The 22,656-nt window shown below is 37.7% G+C and overlaps 2 protein-coding genes across 17 annotated transcripts in view; one reads left to right on the top strand and one right to left on the bottom strand.

Annotated features, from left to right (window-relative positions):
- Positions 1-14,165, bottom strand: part of HEATR5B (HEAT repeat containing 5B) — a 63,480-nt gene extending 49,315 nt beyond the window's left edge. For both annotated transcript variants that reach the window (XM_081155779.1, XM_081155778.1), the window contains exons 1-8: positions 14,084-14,165; positions 13,108-13,255; positions 9,754-9,965; positions 7,038-7,146; positions 6,710-6,859; positions 4,004-4,175; positions 2,393-2,550; positions 1,236-1,485 (exon numbers count right to left, since the gene is read on the bottom strand). In XM_081155779.1, the coding sequence (XP_081011905.1) occupies positions 1,236-1,485; positions 2,393-2,550; positions 4,004-4,175; positions 6,710-6,859; positions 7,038-7,146; positions 9,754-9,965; positions 13,108-13,233 (1,177 nt within the window). In that variant the 5' untranslated portion in view covers positions 13,234-13,255; positions 14,084-14,165. The remainder of the gene's footprint in view (positions 1-1,235; positions 1,486-2,392; positions 2,551-4,003; positions 4,176-6,709; positions 6,860-7,037; positions 7,147-9,753; positions 9,966-13,107; positions 13,256-14,083) is intronic.
- Positions 13,775-22,656, top strand: GPATCH11 (G-patch domain containing 11). 15 transcript variants are annotated; one of them, XM_081155788.1, is made up of 11 exons: positions 14,252-14,347; positions 14,848-14,908; positions 15,593-15,662; positions 16,011-16,082; positions 16,620-16,846; positions 17,748-17,789; positions 18,541-18,661; positions 18,790-18,880; positions 20,846-20,956; positions 21,877-21,958; positions 22,569-22,656. In XM_081155788.1, exons 4-11 carry the CDS (start codon positions 16,024-16,026, stop codon positions 22,622-22,624), a joined length of 789 nt encoding a protein of 262 aa, XP_081011914.1. In that variant the 5' UTR covers positions 14,252-14,347; positions 14,848-14,908; positions 15,593-15,662; positions 16,011-16,023; the 3' UTR covers positions 22,625-22,656. The 15 variants fall into 15 exon arrangements, with proteins under 15 accessions (XP_081011915.1, XP_081011912.1, XP_081011920.1 ...); XM_081155790.1 differs by having other exon boundaries at positions 14,254-14,347; positions 14,848-14,964; XM_081155794.1 differs by lacking the exon at positions 15,593-15,662 and having other exon boundaries at positions 14,182-14,347.

Below are 22,656 nucleotides of genomic sequence, written 5' to 3' on the forward strand. Positions count from 1 at the left end.
TTGGCAGTGTTTCTGGCACTCAAACATTTCTTCAATGAACCAATGTACAAATATTTTTCAAGTTGTAAACCTAGGATATACTGCTATTTTAACATATCTAAAGACCTATACCTCATTAATTTAGGCATCCTTTAATTCACAATTTGTAATTTTCAGTTAGCCCTGGATATTTTAAAAAATGGTTCACTAAATAAGGTATAAACAATAAAAACTATAAACTATTTGTAAATTTATTTTTTTTAATTTTTACAACATATATTCTCTAAATACAAATTTCTGATCATTACCTATTCATTAAATTCTTATTTCTAAGGACCTCTATTCGGCAATATAACTGGCCTGATTAAAGTCAATGTACATTCCCAGCAGTGATAAAACTAAACTGCCTTATAGAATTTACATTTTACCTTGCTTTAATTTCCTAAGTGAATTGTAAGCTCCATGAAGGCAAGGACTTTATCCCACTCCATTATTCAAACCTTAAATTACCGCTTTGGAATTTCAGATACTTGATAACTATTTGTTAAACTAAAAAATTTATAAAATTGATACTTCTTAGAAAAGGGTTTCGCCCGGCCAGGCGTGGCTCAGCAGTTGAGCGTCGACCTAGGATCCAGGCGATCGGTGTTCGATTCCTGGTCAGGGCACATGCCCGGGTTGTGGGCTCAATCCCCAGTCGGGGGTGTGCAGGAGGCAGCTGATCAATGACTCTCTCATCATTGATGTTTCTATCTCTCTCTCCCTCTCCTTTCCTCTCTCTGAAATCAATAAAGATATATTTAAAAAAAAAAAAAAAGGGTTTCTTTTCATTATGAATTACTGCGGTTTCACAATGTATCTTATCGTGGGCTAATACTTCATGTTAAGCCTAGTAAAGGAGGGGAAAAACCAACATGTGTATATAAAATAACAGGCTCCAAGCACAAAAATCACATTGATTATCTTTAAAGAGAGCAAACCAATGCTGCTGTGTACCAGGAGTTATAAAATCAGTATAGGTACTTGAAATAAAGCAGAAAATCTAATTTTATAAACATGCTACCAAAATCTTTAAAAACTATTTCACTAAAATTACATGTTGCTTTAATATAAAATTAGAGTACTCAATAAGATGACTAATAAAACACAGCCTCAAAAAACATATAAATTAATTAGATCTGTTAGTATTTATTAAGAATAATAATAAAGAACTAAATGAACAAGGCAATCAACAACATTACTGAATCAATCCTTACCTACTACTTTCATTTGTTTTCCAATAGCTTGGCATATTTCTTTGGCAGCCGCAATCTGGGCTTTTTCACCTAGCAAACTGCCCACAGTAGCTCTCAGGATGAAGGAGACACATCGTCTTGAGTACACAGCCTCTACATGTGTTTGTGTTGCCCGAGGATGGGAAACCAGATCAAGTACGTGAGACAAGAATGTAGCAAAGCTACGCTCCAACCACTGACCACCCAATGTTGTGACAAAAACAACATATGCCTATAAACAGATTAAGATACATCTTCAAATAAATGTATGTAAATGAACTGAAATTACAGATAAAGCAACCACAGAAATAACTGATAACAGCATGCAAATAAATTATACTTGAGATTAAAATAGAGAAAAATTTAAACATGAGACCTTTTTAATACTTCTAGCATAGGAATTACTGGAGGAATTATCTTTGACTCAAAATAGTTAAGACAATAACTTCATGAAGAACACAGTGAGTAGTAAAGGAGGAAAGCTAAATTCATCCTGGTTATAGGAATAAAAAAAAACCTAACACCCTAAATAAACACAGACCTAGAGCGACAAATCACTTGCTCTTGACTTCACGATAAAAATAGTTACTTCTATTTATACCTGTTTCAGGAATAAGAAATAGTTGAAGCGATTCTTACTAAAATCACAAAGAAACATTTCATCTTATTAGGCGTTACTATTAGATCATTAGCCATAACATCTCATTTGGTGTTAATTATTATTTTAAAATTATAATTCCAAGACAGGTTTAATATTAGATTTACACTGGTGATTAACCATTTATGGAAATCCAAAGTATTACCCAATATTTTTAGCTACAGGATCGTTGAACAAAATTAAACTCTAAATGTCTCAAGCTACCTAAATAAAGTTTTGATTACAACTGAATCATTTCACATCTGATTTTCTAAACAGTAAATTTTGTTATTTATATAAATATAGTAGACATAGGCTTACTTATACATCATTAAGTATCTACCTTTCCATATAAGCATGTAATTTGGAATTTAAATGTAATTCATTCATTTGGTAAAAGAAATGTTTTGAAAGAAACCAGACAATATTAAAAATCTCTTTGTGTGTACTATTACTTAGTAAGAGTTTTCCATGATTTTCACAAGTGATATGTATTACAAACCTGTGTGACTCCAACTCTCACTTCACGATTAACAGACCCTCCAACTTTTAACATCTCTCCACCACTCTTTAAGAAACCCGACCCTCCGCGTAGAAATCCTGTGGCCATGAGTTCTAAGACTTCATCAAATGTCGCTCGCTTCACATTCTGGCGCATTACTTTCAGGAAGAAAAGTAAACTTATAAACAAATATATTTTGCCATTAGTTAAATATTTTCTAATAATCTAACTTGAAATTTCAAGTAATTATTTTTAAGCATACCTAAATTGCCACAAAGGAAATAGGTCATTTAGTTTTCCTTTTATCTTAAAATTGACAATGTGCTTGTAAAAATAAACTCAATTTGAAGCAAAAATGCTAACTATAAAGAATAGAAGGAAATAGAAATTAAAATAAATTCAATTAATCCATGACAAAATAGTCACATAATGATGTGATCTTGATATGTGTAACACAACAAGGACAAAGCCTATCCACAGCAGATACTGCTAACTGATCATGTACAGCCTCATTCCGAAAACTGAGATGGACATAAAGAAACTTCGTCAAGACCATGCTTTCTATACAACAGTTATCAATGCATTAAAATGTCACTGGACTACAACTGACTTGCCATCCCTGGTATTCAGGTTCATATTTTATGAAGTCCTTTCACATATAGTAGCAAACATAATCCTCACAAAAGTTCTGTAGGAGAGACATAAAGCTCATGATTAAGTATCTAGGCTTTAGAATTTAACTGCCTGAGTTTTAATTTCAGCTCTGACACTAAATAGAACTCTTAGTAGAATGTAAATTATACAGTCTCTCTAAACCTCAACTTTCTTATTTATAAAATGGGAATAACAACAGAACTTACAATTCATAGGCTTTTGTGAGGATTAAATAAACAGTTCTGTTATATGCTTATTAATTCAATGCCTGGCACAAAGCACTTCATAAATGTTACTTATTACTGTCTTCATTATCATCTAATTCACAGATTAAAATAATTCTTATTAAAGATGAGAACAAAGCTCTAGGGGTTTCATAACTAATAAACATAAGAGCTAGGATTTGACTCCATAACATCGGGTTCTCTTTCTACTATTTAGAGATGGAGTAGGAGTAGGGACAACAGCAGAGCTGGGTTTGCTCAGCATCTACACACTGTCCCAGAAGCATCTCCATGAAAGTGGGAGGCACAGGAGAAGTCACATGAAAAGTCAATGCTGCCTCTGATTCTACTCACAATTATGGTGAAGAAAAAATGAAAAATAGTACTATACTACAAATGGGGGTCCAGTCATCAGAGATTTAAAAGAAAGCATATAAAATGCCCAATTCCAACCCCTTGAACATTATACAAAATCACTTCATCAATCTTACTTGCTTATCTGTCCAACATAGTTGCTACATATTATCTTGTACATTATCATCATAAAAAATATTTTCACTATACCAAGAAAAATGCCATTTGGGTACTTTAATTTTATGAAGAAGTAGACAAATATCTAACAATTTAAATCCTTTAAAGTGACTTGCCTGTAAGTAATAACTCATTTAAAAGGAAGCATTCCATATACCTGCAAATGTCTTTTACATCTAGATCAGGGATTGGCAAACGATACCTGTTGCTTGTTTTGGCATCAGTGCTGTAGCCATGACTGTTCCTAAGAGTTTAGATACTGCCACTCGTACTCCATAATTTGAGTTTTCCAAAGCCTTAAAGCACAGAGTGGCTATATTTTCCAGTTCGGCAGTCCACATGAACACAGCTTCATTCTGTAGTTCCAGTAGACACTGTAATTTTTTTTAAAAAAAAAGTAAATTACATCCTAAAACTTCCACTTCCAGAGATGGAGTATAAGAACCAGATTTACTCTCCAGAAATAACCGAAATATTGGACAAAATATATGAAACGCAAGACACTGGGCATCAGAAAATAAAGAATAGTGATCCTTAAGAAATGGAAAACAAATCAGGTGAATCCTACAATTGTTCCAGTTTATTGCCTTGAGAAAGTTTCCAGTACCTAGGAGGACATGTTTAACACTAAAGTCCTATGTTAGAAAGAAGAAAGGTCTCGAATCAATAACCTCAGCTTCCACCTTAAGAAACTTGAGGAAATTAAGTAGAATACAAAGGAAATAATACAGACAGCAGAGGAAATCGATGAACAAGAAAACTGAAAAGCAATAGAAATGAAACTAAAAGCTGCTTTGATATAACCAATCAATTTGATAAATCTCTAGCCAAACATGAGGAAAAAGAGACACAAACTACCAAAATTAGGAATGAGAGTGGTCACATCACTACAGACTCATTATATATTAAAAGAACAAAGGAAATTTATTTCTTTATTAAATTTATTTATGCAAATAAATCTGAAAACTTGTACTGAACAGACAACTCACTCAAGAAATACACATAACCTAAATAGCCCAATATCTGTTTTAAAAAACGGATTTATATTTTAAAATTTTGCCCCAAAGAAAACTGCAGGCCCAGAGAGCTGTAGTGATTAGTTTAACCAAATTATAAGTAAGAAACAATACCAATTCTATACAAACTCAGAAAACTGAAGAGTATAGTTCCCAGCCCATCTTATGAGGCCACTATTACTCTGATATTGAAATTGGACAAAGACACTACAAGAGAAGAAAACGACATACCAATATCTTTCATGAACAAAGATAAAAAAATTCTAAGTAAACTTTTAGTGACTCTAACCCAACAATATATGAAAAGGATAATATAAACCCCCAAGGGGGGGTTTATCCTAGGAATGAAAGCTTAGTTAAAATTCTAAAACTGATCAAAATAATTGATTACATCACCAAAGTAAAAAAGAAAAGTCATATAATCACCTCATAGATGCTTAAAAAACCATTTAACAGAATACAAGTAACCCTAAGGAAACTGGTCATCAGTGGAATGTGTCAATGTCACACTGTATTATACTGGTTGTAATATTACACAATACTTTTGCAAGATATTAGCATGGCAGGAACTGGATATAGGTTTATATAAATCTCTCTATATTTTTTCTTACAATAGCATATAAATCTACAATTATCTTAAAGAGTTTAATTAGGAAACAGAACCAACACAGAAATCAAATTTAAAACAAAAGGCATTTCACAAAGTCCAACATCCTCTAAGAAAGCTAGGAATATCAGGGCACTTCCTCAACTTGATAAAGATCATCAAGAAAAATCGACAGTTAACATGATACGTAATGGTGAAGGACTGAATGTTTCCTCTTAGGGATCTGGGACAAGACAAGGCTGTCTGCTCTCATGTTTTCTATTCAACACTGTACTGAAGGATCCAGCCAGTCAGCGGAATAAGGAAAGAAATATAAATAAAAGGTATCCATATTGGAGAAGGAGTAAAACTGTCTTTATTCATAGACAATATGCCTGTCTACATGGAATATCTGATAAAATCTATTTAAAAATCTGATAAGCCCATTTAACAAGGTTGGTGAATACAAGATCAATGTATAAAAATCAACTGTATTTCTACAGGGTGTCCCCAAAAAATGTATACACACTTTGAATAATTATTAATTCCAATGCGTTAAATCTGAAAAGAAACATCAGTTGAGCTATCAGATATTAAAGTGTATATATATTTTTTTGGGACATCCTGTACATGTTACTAATAAATAATTAAAATTTAAAAAAAAAATTTTTAATTCAATACCATTTAAAAATATGAACTACTTAGGGATAAATCTCACAAAAGAGGTGCAAGCCCTGTACAATGAAAACCACAAAATGTTGCTAAGAGAAATAAAAGAACACCTAAATGAATGAGAGAGATATCATGTTCATGGGTTGGAAGACAATATTGTAAGCTGTCAACTCTCTGCAAATTGATCTATATATTCAATTCAACCTGAATAAAAACCTCAGCATGCTATTTTTGTAGAAATTTATAAGTTAAAATTCATATGAAAATGCAAAGGATCTAAAATAACCAAAAATATTTTGAAAAAGAAAAAGTTGGAGGGCTAACACGACCTGATTTTAAGACTTATATAAAGATACGGTAATCAAGAAAGTGTTACTGACATCAACATAGACAATAAAACATAATAAGGAGTCCATGGGAACAAAGTATGCCATCATATTTTATTTATTTATTTTTTTTTAATTTTATTTTATTTTATTATTTTATTTTATTTTATTTTTTTATTTATTTTATTTTATTTTATTTTATTTTAATTTTATTTTATTTTATTTTATTTTTTTTTGCCATCATATTTTAAAACTTTAAAAGAACAAACAAGATAAGCAGCAGCATTATAAATTGGTCTAGCACTAACCTTGGCAACTGCGCATCGAACAGCCATAGACCTGTCAGTCAAGAGGGATCTGGCATTCTTGTAAATATCACGATGAGAAGAAGCTGCAGCACCACCCAGTCCGTTTAGAACTTTCTGTAGACTCATTAAGATTTCACTTCGCCCTTGAGACTAGACTCAAACATAAAGAAAACTTAAAAACCATGTTGTAAAGCAAATTCCACATTTAAACAAGAATATACCAAAACATAAAAATTATCTAGGCCTAATGGTCTTACCTCTAAATTGTAAATAGTAAGTAATAAAAAATAAAATTAAGTATTCTAGAAACATTTGCTGTAAAACTTACCTCTGCACTTTTCAGAGATTTCAAAAGGTTATTTACTGTATCTGGAAATGCACTACCTAGCATTCTTCCCATTTTTTCATAAAATGCTCCAACACAAGTCACTGCAGCCCTGTGAGAAGTGGTATTTTCATTAGTCATTGTTCAGGTTAATAATATAATTTTATCAAACTTTTCTTTTCAGAAATCAATTTATATTTGTGCTGGGCACTTTTGACTATAAATCCTTAATTTCCAACTTACCTTGTTTATTCTTTATAATTACAACAAATATTATGGTTAATCAAATTGTATTTTTGTTAGGAAAACATGAGAATAAATAGAGAATAAATATATATTACATAACAAATCATACCCATCCTTTGGAAAGAAACCCAAGCTTTCCTTTTATGAAGACTTCACAAATTATGTCAATCAACAAAGATCCCTCTCTTCTCTCATTATATATAATGTCAACTACTCATTTTTGACAAAATTATATTGTTTACAGTAATGTGACCCGATCATTTTATTCAGCTATATCTTATCCTGCCAATGAAAATGTAAACTCTGGAAACAGGAAATCTGTCTTACATATACTTGTGTTGCCCATAGTGTCTGCCTCTTAGTATAAAAATAATAGTAAACAATTACTTGCAAAATTTAATCTTAATGGCTTTAATGGAACATTTGGCTACAGAAATGTAACAGCAGCCTATCTCTTCAGGAAGGAGGAAACCACCCGACCATCACTCATGTAAACAGTAAATAAGTAAATAAACGTGAGGTTAGCTTAGAGGCCAGAGTAGGGCATAGAGGTGAAGAGCATATATGTGGGAGTCTGGCGGATGTGTGTCTAAATCCTAAAACCTGCTCCCTAATAGCTGTGTGTTCTGAGAATTTACTCTGAGGCTGAGAGAGGGTACATAAATTTAGCTCACTATCATAAGTGTAGTAAATAGTAAAATCAGGGAATCCACCTTCACCTCTTTGACTCCAAATCCTATGCTTTTTTCAATACTCTCCAGGCTGATGACAAAGCTAAAGGTGACAGATCATATGCCAGAATACATTAGGAAATTCCTACAGAAACCATAAATCCACTGGAAATACATATAAATAACATAATATGTACTAAATTCTACTTAAGCAGAACTACAAAATCATGCATGGATGTGTTAAGTGGTAGAGAAATAAATCATTAACATAGCTTCAAACTCCAAAATAAAGTGGAAAGCACTAACACTCCCTAATCACTTTTGAGATCTACATCTATCCCAAACAACACAAAATTTAATCACAACTTATTTACATAATTAAAAACAGACCAAAGAATCAGTTTTCAGAATAATTTCCCCATTTCCTCTGTAAGCTATTACACTGGCCCTGGCACCCTGAATGTTGGTGCTTTAGAGTTGTATCCTTGGCACCTTCTCTCTTCAAACCGTAGTATACTCTTCCTGGGTAACTTTACCCATACCAGAGGGTTCAGCCTATTCCCAAAGCTCTTATTCTCCACTCACCAAAACTACGCTCTCAGCTCAGATCTCTGAAATCCAGATGAGGATTTCCACCTGCCTACTACACACTGTCACTTGGCTATTCCCACTTATACTCCAAAATCAGCATGCCCAAAACTGAACTCATCATCTTTCCCTCAAAACTTGTTTCCACCACTATTTTGTTTCTTTCTGAAAAGCACTGAAAATAAGGTATAAGTAAGCCATTTCTAGTTACCTTTGCCTAGAAAGTAGGTTGGCAAACTACAGCCAGCCTGCCACCTGTTTTTTAAATAGTTTATAAGAACAACAGCCATACTCATTTACTCACATACTGTCTGTGGCAGAGGTGAGTAGTATATGACAGAGATGAATAGTCCACAAGCCAAAAATATTTACTATCTGGCCCTTTTCATAAAGTTTGCCAATCCTGGCCTATCACATCCATCTTCCCCTCTTCCTATCTTAACCTCTTACTTGATTAATTTCCATGTTTGCTTCCTTGATAGTTGATCTTTAGTTGACACTTCTTGTATCACTGCTCTCCCCTCACACCACAGCTAAGCTTATTTAGGTGTAATTTTCCCTCCCACAGCACTCCTCATGGTACTGTAACTGCTGTGTTTATTTAACTTTCACAGCTTGCATCCCTACAGCCATTATCTTCAAGGCTTGCTCCAGAAATGTCTGCCCTTGATCCAAACCATAAAATTGGGCTAGGAGTTGGGTTAAGCTCTTAATCTAGGGGTCAGCAAACTTGCAGGCAAAATGGTCTCTGTCATAGGTACTCAACTCTGTCATTAGAGCATGAAAGCAGCTACCTCCTAAATGAAAAGATACGTCTGCATCCCAGCAAAACTTTATTTACGAAACAGGCAGCAGCCTGGATTTGGCCTGTGGACTATAGTTTGCCCATTCCTGCCTCAGTCCCATCACCTAGAAATTCTTTGTTTCTTTCCATCCCAGCCAAGAATATTATCTCCATCCAAATTTACCAAAAGACTGTGCAAATTGCTGACATTGTATCAATCCTCTGTAGTTTGCTGAAAGACCAAGTGGCAATGGAGCAAATGTTGAAATAGAATCCCTTCCCCAGACGTACTTAGGGAGCTTTTATTGTCAGCAACATGCCTCAGGTTCCATCTACCTGGAAGTCTTTATAATCAGCAGCTGCTCATTAAGACAAGTTACTCTGAAAAACCAAAAAATGTTAAAGGGTAGATCTCAAAGTAAGTACTCACAATTTTGTTGGTAAATAGGCTGCAGTGTCATCTTTACTTCTGATAATCTCATTACATTTTTCAAGTGTTTGAAAAACAGTGAAAGTATCCCCAATGCTATAGAGGGCTGCAAGATTTTTAGCTAACAATTTTCGGGTTGGTGGTCCAGGTGAACTACTTATTAATCCAGTTAATTGTTCGACAAGTTTTTTCTGCTTTTCCTTAACATCAGTCTGTTACAAAAAAAAGGAACATCACCAGTTTTTTTCTTATATGTACTTTTGTTGCCTTTTAGTCAAAATAAAAAATACTTAACAGTTAAGGCATTCTAATAATTAAAATCTATATTACATTCAGCATAAAACAAGTGAGAATTTTCAAGATAAGGAAGAGTTTAGCAAGAAATGAATCATTCTTTACCAGATAAAATAGTCTCTCTCATTCCCCTCCAAAGCCAAAAGTCAGCTGTCAATAAAAATAACTGCTCTAGACCCAATAGTTTCCATGCCAATTTACTAAGAAATAAACCAATAGTCCAAGGATGTAAAATATTGGGCATATAGATAACTGATATCTTAGAATCCAAATAAACTCCCCTTTAAAAGCAAAGTCAGTAGTCCAAAAAGTTATAGGTCAGTGAAGGAAATAAAAAGAAACTCTGAAAGAGCCCTAGGCAACAGAAAAAATATTCAGATCCATAATCAATACTAAAAATTCATTCACCCATTCAAGAAATGTGTATTGTGCACTTACTATATGCCATGCACTCTTCTAGGCATGAATATTCTAGGCAACCGTGAACTCTAGAATTTACATTTTAGAGGGGAGACACAGACTTTACCAAATAAACAAAATGAATAATGTGAGTTTACTATTTTACGTAGATTAGTGAGGAAAGGCATCTCTGAAAGGAAGTGAAGGTGTGAAATATGCAAATATCTGGGAGAGGAACATTCCAGGGAGAGGAAACTGTGTAGAGAGGCCTGGAGGAGGGAGCACGTTTAACATGCTTGAGGACAGTGAGATGGCCAGTTTGGCTGGAGCAGAGTAAGAGACAGGAAGTAGTAGGAGATGAGATCAGAAGGATAGAAGGGACCAGACTGTGTCCTGCCTAATACATCATCGTAAGAACTTTGGATTTTATTCTGAGAGCATGAAGCAGAGGAGGGACGTGATCTAAATGTTTTAACAGGCTCACTCTGACTGCTGAGCTAAGAATACTCTACAAGGTACATGTTGGGAGCACGGTGCACACTTAGGAAGCTTTTTGCAATAATCCAGATGAGAGATGAGAATGATAACATTGGAGAAGATGGAAAGTAATTTAATTATGGATAGACTGAGTGGGTAGATCCAATAGGGCTTGCTGACAATTATGATGTAAAATTTGAGAAAAAGAGAGAAGTCAAGAATGCCTCTAAGGTTTAAGACCTGAGCAATTAGAAGGATGAAATGGTCATTTCCTGAGATGAAGAGCACTGGGGAAAGGACACGTTTGGAAGAGGGAAATCAAGAGTTTGGTTCTGAATATGTTAACTTCAAGATGCTGTTTAGATAGCCAAGAGAAAGAGGTAGAGTGTCTCATTGGATACCTGGGAGTTATTACTGTACATATGGCAGTAAAACTGGAGATTAGATTATATCACTGTAAGAATAAGTATAGGTAGATTTTTTTAAAAAGAAGCAACAAGCTACCCAGGAATGAGAAAAGAACCAACAGAAGGGAATGAGGAGTAACCAGTGAGGCAGGAAGAGAACTGAAAGCAAACAGTGTCTTGGGAACCATGAATAGGAGAACTGCACACTGTGTGCGTCCACAGCAAGGATAGCGATCTATTGTTTAATGTGAATGGAGGGTGCACAGATGTTCATATCATTATGCTTCATAACTTAGGTAGCTTTATATATACTCTTTTGTATTTTTCAATTTCACAACAAAATAAAAAGTATTTGTTTCAGGTAGAAGATCAACTCTGTAAATTAATACAGAACACTGACCCACTGGTTTGGGCAATTTGAGATCACTAATGATTGGAAAAGAGCTGTTTCAGTGGAGCAGAGGAAACAAATACCCAGTTGGAGGGGGTTTAAGAGAAAACAGAAACGTCCGGTTAAAGACACCTTACTAAAACCCAGTGGAGTGGCTCAGTTGGTTGAGCATCGCCCTGTGCACCAAAGGGTTGCTGGTTCAATCCCGGGTGAGGGAAGGCAATCAATTGATGTCTCTCTCACACATTGATGTTTCTCTCACTCCCCGTCCCCACGTCCTCTCTCTAAGCATGTCCTTGGGTGAGGGTTTAAAAAAAGAAAGAAAGAAAATCTTACTAAAACTATACTAAAAGCAACCCACACAAAAAAACACACAAATCCACAAAAGTAAACAGGAAAATAATCAATGCAAAATATGGAAGCCAGGTATCCCCAACAGGGAAAGCTGGGAAGAGACCCAACTTACAACAAAAAATCCCTTAAAAGCTCATGCTGTTTGTTGTTGTTTTGAGGCTCTAAGGCGCTTATGGAATAGTGAAGTTGGGCCTAGAAACGGAGGGAATGATTGAGAATCTAAGAAGCTGTAAGACTCCTTTATCTCTCTCTTCTATTCTGCACTTACGGAGCCCAGGCACGACTACAGGCTGGGAAAATAGCACTGAAAACAGGGGAGCTAAGTGGAAGTTTACATCTGAATGTTGAAGTCCCTAGCCTCCTCCCTAGGGAACTAGTTAGTCATACACCCTAGAACACAAAAGTAAAAAAGTCTCTTCTGGGGAATGACCAGCCAAGAGAAACCTATGATACTAATGTCCAGGGTTCCTCAAAGAACCGGACTGGCCTCTGGTGAAGCACAATTAACAAACTTCACCCCGCCCAGAAAGCTTTTCACTTCTCACTCTTAAATTTGAGCAGACAGCCAAAGTCCATCAGGTGGTTGACGAACGCATCTAATTTTAAAGACAGTAAATAAAACATACAGAAATAAAAAGCAACACACAGGTAATGAAATAGACTACGAAGACTAAGAAAAGAGAAGTCTATTATTAACTCCTTGGCGAGATAATGAAGATACTGGGATTGCTAGACAGCACTGAGGGCCCTGAATTTGGAAATAATGAATTTAAAGTGACAGCAGTGACCTAGCCATGCTCTTCTCCAGCCACATGCAGCTGTCCAGGTGGAGGCAGGAAGCAGGCAACAAGTGGGTTTCAAGGAGCTTTGGGTTTTGCCACAGAATAGAAAAAGTACAGACAAGAAACTCCTATTCCAGTGTAATATCCTCTAGTTCCCTAAGTGACCCACAACCTTTCCAAAAATGCTTCCAACACATAGTACTCTTGATTATGTTAACCCAGCTGAGGAAAAAGCAAAGCAATACCATACCTTGTTGGCAGCAACCAAGACTTTATCAAGAAATCGCAACCACTCAAAGATAAAAACTGGCCTCTTTGCTTCAGTGATTTGAGCCAAAGCTTCTTCATTTAGCAATAAACTGTGGGCTAACTCCATGACTGAAGTTTTTAATTCACACCTTAAAACAACAAATTAAAAAATACTTGTAAGGATTTTTCAGTGTTAAAAAGTCCAGCTTAATGACTGTGACCGCTACGAAATGAAAAGTCAGGCTTTCCCTCTCATTTCATTTGGAGGAAACTTCTTTTGAGGTAAAACCTGAGAACTAAAATTTAAAGGACCAGGGTACAAAAAAAAAAAAAAAAAAAATGAAAGAAATTGATTAGCGAGGGAAACATGGGGTAAAAATTTGAAAGAAATATTGCAAATGAGGCATTTTTCCAGAAAAAAGAAGAAGAAAAAAAAGCCTAGGAAAACACATCATTAACCCGTTCCATAAACTGGAAAACTGGAGCACCGTGATCAAACACCAGCCAGGCCCACATCCCAGGCTTTTCGGGTTCCTCGGCTTTTCCTGCCCCCTGCGGGTGCGCGGCCCCCGCCCCGCCTCTGCCGCACCTGCCGGGCGCGCACCGCAACGCCCCGCGGGGCGGCCCCCTGGAAGCCTCCCGGGGTCCTCCCACAGGGAGGGGTGGGCGGCGGGGGCCCTCGCAGGGGCTTCGGGCACAGCCCCGGCGGCCCGAGGACGCGCGGGCGGAGGCTGCGCGCCGCGGGTCTGGGTTCACGCGGCCCCTCTGAGGACCGCAGCGCCCGGCCCAGCCCGGGAAGAGGCCAGGAGGCCGCCGCAGGCCCGGCAGAGCCACTCGGGCTGTCAGCCCCAGGAGGCGCTGGAGAACGGGAAATGTTCGTGACGGACTCGGATTTCCTCCGCAGCCCTCCGAAAGTGAACGGGGCGGCGTGTGTGCGCGTCACCGTGCCGGCTTCGGCGGCGGACGGGGCGCCTCACCTCCCAGTCTAGCGGGGCCGACCGGCTGGGCTCCGCGGCCAGAATCAGCTGCCGGGGGACCCGGATGCCCCGCCCTCCCGCCGGCAGGAAGCGAGGAGAGGGCGCGTGCGCGGAAGGTGGGTCCCACGCGAGCGCGCTCCGCCGTCGTCCCGGCCCCGCCCGCCGCGGGTTCCGACGCCGGACTGCGGGAAGCTCAGGTGCGGACGGCAGCGCGGAGGCGGCGCGCCCGCCGTGCTGAGCTGACCCGGCGAGTGGAGCTGCCAGGTAAGGGGCTGGCGGCCCGGATGGAGTGACAGAGGGCGGTGACCCGCGTGCCGGCTGTGACCGCCCATCGCGCCTCCCCCGCGCTCCGCCCGCAGCGCGCTCGTCCGGGGGACGCTTGCGGCCGGGAAGGCGCGGGGAGGTCCCGGGACCAGCGGTCCCTGAAAGGGGTGTTGTACCCCGAGGCGTCTGGTGCTTTGCTTTGTTTTGTTTTTGACGCCTTCCCGCTGTACAACCAACTACGTATCCCATCTCCCCACTAGGATGGTTAGTGGGGCTCTCGGTGTCTGAGCAGCACCCTTGTTGCTACTTCCCTGCCCTCTGCAAAAAAAAAACAAAACAAAACCTGATGCCGTCTAACCCCTCTCAGAAACTGGGAAGAATGCTAGGTCGCTGCAGCAGAGGAAGAGCTACAGAAATCAGGGCCTTTGGAACTGGGCTTGGACACTCGTTGCTTTTAGGCCTATCTTTGTCCATTTTCTCTGTCCGGCTTCATTCTGCAGAACAGAATTCTTCATATGCCCAAGAAGGTGGCCATCCGCAGCCAGCTTCACATACGTCCAGGTCAGAAGCACCAATGAAGAGAGTTTCTTTCCCCACAGTCTACATATTCATATCGTGTAAGGAAAGTGAGGCTTCTTTGCCGTAGTTAAGTCATGCCCTCCCTGATGCAGGGATATAAAGTACTCTAATTGGCCATCTTGTGCCCAAGAGAGTATAGAGATTGTCGCCCTCCTCTAGAACCACGTGGAGGCCAAAGGGCCGGATCCCCAAAGGAAAGCATTAGCATGACCTGGGAGCCTGTTAGAAATGCATAACCTCAGTCTCCAGCTCAGAATCAGATTCTGCGTTTTAAGAAGATCCTGATGCAATTCATACACAATAAAAGTTTGAGATGCACTTTCTGAATAATTATTTTACCCCCTTATGGGCCAATAATTACATGACTTCAGCTATTTTGGATGGAGACTTCTTAAAAATGTTTATATAGGTGAAGCATTACCTATATCAAGTTCCAAATGAGCAGCTTGAATATAAAGTGCTGTAGAGAGAGGCCTGGAGCATTCAGGACAGGTTTTGGGGAAGGAAAGTAGCCTAGGCCTAGGAGGAAGGGCATGTCAGTGGTGTGTTCACTGGGCAATGAGAAGCCAGGTGGCTTGAATGATGAATCCTAAAGGAGAGTCAGGGGTCAGATTAAGAAGCACTTCTGCTACATTGTTAAAGTGACTGATTCTCCACTGCCTACAGGGTAAAGTTTATTGGAAGAGGAGAAGCCAAAGGCAATAGGACCAATGAGGAAGCAGTTGTAATAGCTCAGGTGAGACAGACATGCCTGACCTAAAGCAGTGGTCACAACTATGGGGAAAAATGCCTTGGAGGGATATTCTAGAGGAGGAAGGGACAAAGGTTTAGAAGAGGCCAGGAATGGGGAGAGAGTAGTCACTTTAATTTGGAAATATAGGGGATGAAGGCAGGTTGGGGTAGAAGAGAATGAGTGGTTTGGATTGTTGAGTTTGAGAGCTCCACACAGAAAGCCATCAAAAGGGCACTTGGATGTGGAGGAGAGCTGTGGAGAAAGGTCATGGCTGGTGATACAGAAAAGCTTGTTTCCAATTTGGTAAACTAAAAAATGAGTAGCTGTTACTTTATCCTATTTGACTTGCAGACATTTTTGTTGTATGAAGTCGAACATGGCAGAAGAAGAGGATTATATGTCTGATTCCTTCATTAATGTCCAGTAAGTAAATGTGTACACCTCATGGAATGATCTGTATAAGACATTAATGTAGACTTTTAAGCAAAGACATTGACTTTAAATGTGAGGTTAGAAAGTTAGTCGTTGCTTTATGGGAACACTGTCTGCTTTTCCATGCCTCTTCCCTTTCAGTGCTAAGCATTTTACTTCTGCCCCCGATTCTTTTTATTCCCATCTTCCAAGGAAATGTACCCTTTTATTTCACCTTACTGTCTCTTCTAGCTACTATTCAGCTTCGCTCATTATTGTTCCCAACCGCCTAGAAAAATTAGTCAAAACTTACTTTTTTCTAATTTCTTCAACTGTATACTTTCTTTAGTTTCCCACAGTCTGGCAACAACCATCGTCGTTTTTACTAAAACAGCCATTCTCGGAGGTCACTCGTTATGTTCTAATATTGATGATAACAAAGATGGTCAGAGAGGCAGCACTGAAATGCGAAGTAGTGTCAAGCGAGTATCCGAGTCATGAGAAAACTCCACATACTCGTCTAAAACAACCTTTTCCCTTGTTCTTCAGAGAAGATATCAGACCAGGATTGCCAATGCTGAGGCAAGTTCGAGAGGCCCGCCGAAAAGAAGAAAAGCAACAGGAAGCTAATTTGAAAAATAGGCAGAAGAGTTTGAAAGAGGAAGAACAAGAAAGACGTGACATTGGGTTGAAAAATGCACTAGGCTGTGAAAACAAAGGGTTTGCTTTGCTCCAGAAGATGGGCTATAAAAGTGGTCAGGCCCTTGGCAAGAGTGGTGAGTCACATCCAGAAATAAAAAGGTGTTCTAACCACCAAATGGTGGTCCATCCATGGGTACCAGAGATGACTCTTTAATCTTATTCATCTACACAGAAATTAAAGCAACTTAAGCTTTCATCTTCCCACACCCACTTTGTACAACCATCGAGAGCTGCTTATCAGCCCAGCTCAGCCTTGCAGTCACTAACAATTGGGGTGGACAAAGCTTATAATGGAGGCAACAGCTAACAGTGGCCAAAGGATAGTGAAACAACGTTGAGGACCATGTCAGGACTCTGCCCTGTTTGCTCTGTACCTGTAGCAGCTGCCAGAGTGCTACACCAGTTGGAGAAACTCCATTCTCACCTCTCTTTTTAGGAAGTGAGACTATTAAGATGTAGAGGCCATATATTTAAAGTAGCTTCTGTAAACTCTTTTACTTTTCTCCTTTATTGTAATTGACTTAATTTAGGACTGTCACCCTTTTGAATGTTTAATATTAGTTTTTCACTTTTTTTTTTTTTTATTGATTTCAGAGAAAGGAAGGGGGGAGAGAGAGAGAGAGACAGAAATATCAATGATGAGAGAGGCATTGATTGACTCCCTCCTGCATGCCCCCCACTGGAGATTGAGACAGCAACCCGGGCATGTGCCTTGACCGGGAATTGAACCACCATCTCCTGGATTCTAGGTCAATGCTCAACCGCTGAGCCACACCAGCCGTGCATCAGCCTTGTTGAGAACTAGGTATTCAAAAGGCGGTAATTGATTATACAGCGTTGGTGTTCAGATTTCAGTTTGAATATCATTGAAAGAGGTGGGGATCTGTATGGGACACTGTAAAGTTGCATATTATGCTTCCCTGTAGTTTGAGGAAGAATTTCTAAAGTAGCTTGTGATTTGTTCTCTTTTTATAGGAGATGGTATTGTTGAACCAATTCCTCTCAAAGTCAAAACAGGTAAGTAATTATTTTTAGGGATATTTACCAGTAATAATAACTTATGTTTATGTCTAGCACATATATTTGCTTAATAAGTACTTTTTGATGGTGGTACTGTTACAGTTTTTATCATTGGAGGCCTTCAGTAAGATGTTTCTTAGTTAAACTTCTAAGCCTTTTAAAATAAAAAGTTTTAGTGAGTATAAAATAAAATTTATATCATAAAAAATATGGGGAGAAATTGTTGTAACCATTAAAAATGCAATTGAAATGTTCTGAAAGTATTCTGAGACAGATTTTATCCATTAAAATTTTTTCTTAAATATCAGGGGGATTACTTTTATAAAGTATATGATTGTCTAACCATTATGCTATATATCTAAAACTAATACAAAATAATATTGAATGTAAACTAATTGCAAAATAAAATTTAAAAATAAATGTTTTTCTTAATACTTTGAATTAAAGAAAAAATATTTTGTTTGTTCATATTTATATGAAAATATGACTGTTGGTGGTGTTCTCCCAATTGAAAAAAAATTGTACAGTATTACTATCATGTTAGCTCAGACTAACAATGATCTTTGTGAAAATCAAATTGTGTGTTTGGAGTTTAAAAAAAAATCTCTAGTGTTTTCTCCTGTCATTCTTATCAAATGATTTTGAATGATTGTACTCAAGTTACAACTGCACTTAATTTGTATTTAAATTGTCATGTTTTGAAATGTAAAGTCAGTAAGTTTCTCATCAGAGTTGTCTGTTTGAACAGGAAAAAGTGGCATTGGTCATGAGACATTATTAAAACGAAAAGCAGAGGAAAAATTAGAAAGCTACAGAAGAAAGATTCACATGAAAAACCAAGCTGAAGAAAATGCTGCAGAACAGTTCCGGTAAAACTTTGTATTTGAGCTGCTTTTGGTTTCATCTTTTCTTCAGTGTGGTATGTTTTCTGTCCCTTGGGCATATAAAATGGATAGAGAATACAGACCTGTAATGTGCTGTTTTTTCTTTCAAATAGAATGCGACTTAAAAATAAGCAAGATGAAATGAAGCTAGAAGGAGATCTTAGGAGAAGCCAGCGAGCCTGTCAACAGTTGGATACGCAGAAGGCAAGCCTTTTTCCTGCTTTCAGTGAAGTGTTTTGGCACCCAGTGTGATTTTCCATGAATTTATATTTAAACAAAACATTCCAAGTCTGGTATACTTAGTCTTCTACTGATTAAAGCAGCAATTTTCAATCTTTTTCCATCTCATGGCACACATAAACTAATTACAAAAATTCCGCAGCACATCAAAATATATATTTTTTGCCAATCTGACCAAAAAAAGGTACAATTTTGATTGGTTTACAAGAATAATAATAATCATAGTAATTACCTACCCTTTTTGCTCCAAAGTGACTTTTTAAAAAATCAGATGCCTATTATATATACCTGTATATAAGGATTTCTGGTGTTAAGAGTTAACCATTCAGATGCAACCTTATTATATGACATTACCAGTAAGATGCAACTCTGTTTTACGACCTATATATTTATGGTTCAAGACAGGGCATTCACACTGGACGACTATTGTTGTGTTGGCTGTTGTCATTTTTTTATTTGACAATCTTAAGGGAAAAAAGGTCAGTGTCCCTGACTAAATAGTCAAGTATTGCATGTTTTAAAATTTCTTGCAGCACACCACTTGAAACTCACTGGATTAAAACTTTCATTTAACATATACTACTCACAGTAATGACTTGTTCATGGTAGGAGCTTGAGTACTTTGAATTATCCAGTAAGGGTTAAGTAGTAGTTTTACATTTACTGGTTCTCTGCTTGTTTGAATATTTGTTACTCAGAGCTACTGTGTGTGGAAAGTCTATTCACCAGAATATCTGACTAACCAAAATAGCCTATTTTCAGTCCATGTTCAGTACCTCATGTGTCTCTAGCTACTAATATTATTGTAGAATAATATCTTTCAGATTTGAAGGATTTTTTTTTATTTGTCATTGCTTTTATTTTTTATTTTGATGGTTCAAATAAAGTGTCTCCACTTAAAGTCTCAAAATTGCGCCTTGGCCAAGTAGCTTAGCTGGTTAGAGCATCATCCCGATACACCAAGGTTGCAGGTTGCAGGTTCGATCCCCGGTCAGGAAATATACAAGAATCAACCAATGAATACTTATAAATGAGTGGAACAACAAATGAGTATCTCTGTCTTTCTCCCTTCCTCTCTAAAGGGAGCAAAAAGGGTAGGTAATTACTATGATGATGATGATTTTTGTAAACCAATCAAAATTGTACCTTTTTTTGTCAGATTGGCAAAAAATATATATTTTGGTGTGCTGCAGAATTTTTGTAATTAGTTTATGTGTGCCATGAGATGGAAAAAGATTGAAAATTGCTGCTTTAATCAGTAGAAGACTAAAAATCCTCTCTAAAAATCAAATTTTTTTTAAGTCTCAAAATTGTTTGTAAAAATTTTACTATCTTTAAATATATTGCCAGGAGCAATCTCTCATTTTTATATGTTTCCCTAGCACTTTATTTTGAATGTATCTCATGACTCTTAAGATTTCCTAGCTTATATGTATTATTTTATACCCATTAAGTTACTTATGCCCATAGCTTATTTTCCCTACTAGACTGTCAGCAACTTGGAGACAATACAATATTCTAATTGGGCCCTCACCAGTGTGGCTCAGTTGGTTAAGAATCATGCACCAAAAGGTGGGGGGTTTGATTCCTGGTCAGGGCACATACCTAGGTTGAGGGTTTCATCCCTGGTAGGGGCGAGTATGGGAAGGCTATTGATTGATCTCTCTCTCCTTTTTCTCCCTCTTTTTCTCCCTCTCTCACTCCCTTCCCTTCCTCTAAAAATCAATAAGCATGTCCTGGAGTGAGAAGTAAAATATATATCTATTCTAATTGAGCTTTGCATCCCCAGAGTTCGTAGTACAGTGCTTTACTCTTAAAGCTGCACTCAGTAAATATTTAATTAAAAGAACGAATTCATGTTGACGTGGACACACTGGTGACAGTCTCATGCTTAGCTGTGTTTAATTGGGCATAATTCTTCATTTTCAGAATATTCAGGTTCCCAGAGAGGCCTGGTACTGGCTGAGGCTTGAAGAGGAGACTGAAGAAGAGGAAGAGGAAGATGAAGATGAGGATGAGGATGAGAGTGAAGATTTAAGTGTATGTTTTGGTACCATTTTCTTGAGCTGGGTGCCTCAGCACTGGCACTGCTGACGCCTTGAACCGGGTAATGGTTTGTCATAGGGCGCTGTGCTGTGCATTGTAAGGTATCTAGCAGCATCCCAGGCCTCCACCCACCAGATGCCTGTTGCACTTCCCCTTTCTGACAGCCAAAATATCTCCAGGGATTGCAAAATGTCCTCTGAGGGCAGCAGTCACCCCTTGTTGAGAACTACATGTTATAGGGTTATTAACCCTGAATCAAAACTTCGTATAATTTTTCCCTTTAGCTTCGGTTTACCCTCTTCACCTTGGCCTCAGTGTAGATGATGGATTAGCTGCAAATGTAAACTATTTTCATTTCTACCTAGTTTCCTGTTAAATTTCTCGAAGTGATTCTCATGAGTACCTCTCACCCCCACCCATAAACAAGACAAAACAAAACTCAATTCAAAGGAAGGTGGAGATTACTAAAGAAATGAATACACATTTCTGTGGTTACATGTATATCAGAGTTTTGTAGGAAACATTCAAAATTTGAAAAACCTATATTCCACTTAAATGGGAGACCACTGAAGAGAACTTTAATGGTGCCAGGAGGCAGTGTCACCCTCATCCCAGTGGGGAAAGTAGATTCTTTGAAAGCAGAAGTGGTCTTTAAAGGATCCCAATAGTGCCAGCCAAATTCTGTTTTCTGAATGTTAACGAGTGGTCTCTGTTGTGTCTGGCAGACTTGTGAAAACATCAGGATGGTTGGTCAACTGGGACACATTCTAAAATGCTCTTTCACACCTCTCCTAACTGGTTGAGAGTGTAGGGGAAGATTTATGGCCTTGGGCTAATTCAGCTTGATCCAAGAGACCAGGAAACCCAGATGCTTTTCAATGGGAACCATTCATGTGTTTATGTCCTTTACCTAGGTACTGGACAAATTACAGATATTGACTAGTTATCTAAGAGAAGAACATCTGTATTGTATTTGGTGTGGAACAGCCTATGAAGGTAAGAAAATATTTTAAACTTCTTTAAAATTTTGAATACAAATGCTCTTTGATTTTTTTTACTTTTTTTTTTTTATAAAAGTCACATTTCCCTTAATTGAAATTTCTTATTCAATCCAAAAGGTAATGTGGAATCAATATCTTAAACAGTAGATATAGAAATAACTGAGGCCTTATTAAAGGTGTTTTTAAACTTTTTGGAAACCATGTGCAGAAGGGAATTTTTCAGTCTTTTATTTCAAAAGAAACGTTTTGAATCACTTAAGGATGATAAATTTTTTTCATGCTTTATTTTTAGAGTCGTAAGTTACAGATACTTGAAAGCTATATTAAATTTTTAGAATTATTATATATTGTCCCTGAACGATAAAAATCAGCATGTTGAAATCCACTCCTTTTACTTTTTTTATTGTAAGAAAGAAATGGTTTAAAACTTGCCATATGTCTTATAGAGCCAAGTGCTTTCCCTTCTAATACATGAGCCCATGCAGGCTTTTCCCAGTTTGTTTAACAATAGGAGCAAACACAACTACAAAATCCATGTTATGTTGAAATAATTTTCTGGAATAGTTTATTATAAGAGTCTTTTACTTTTCTCATGTAAATTACAGATAAAGAAGACCTGTCTTCAAATTGCCCAGGACCAACTTCTGCAGATCATGACTAAGATTATTGTCAATAAAGTAGAAACTTGGAAAA

The sequence above is a fragment of the Miniopterus schreibersii genome (assembly GCF_964146895.1).
Source record: "Miniopterus schreibersii genome assembly, chromosome: 13".
In the NCBI taxonomy this organism is placed as follows: domain Eukaryota; kingdom Metazoa; phylum Chordata; class Mammalia; order Chiroptera; family Miniopteridae; genus Miniopterus; species Miniopterus schreibersii.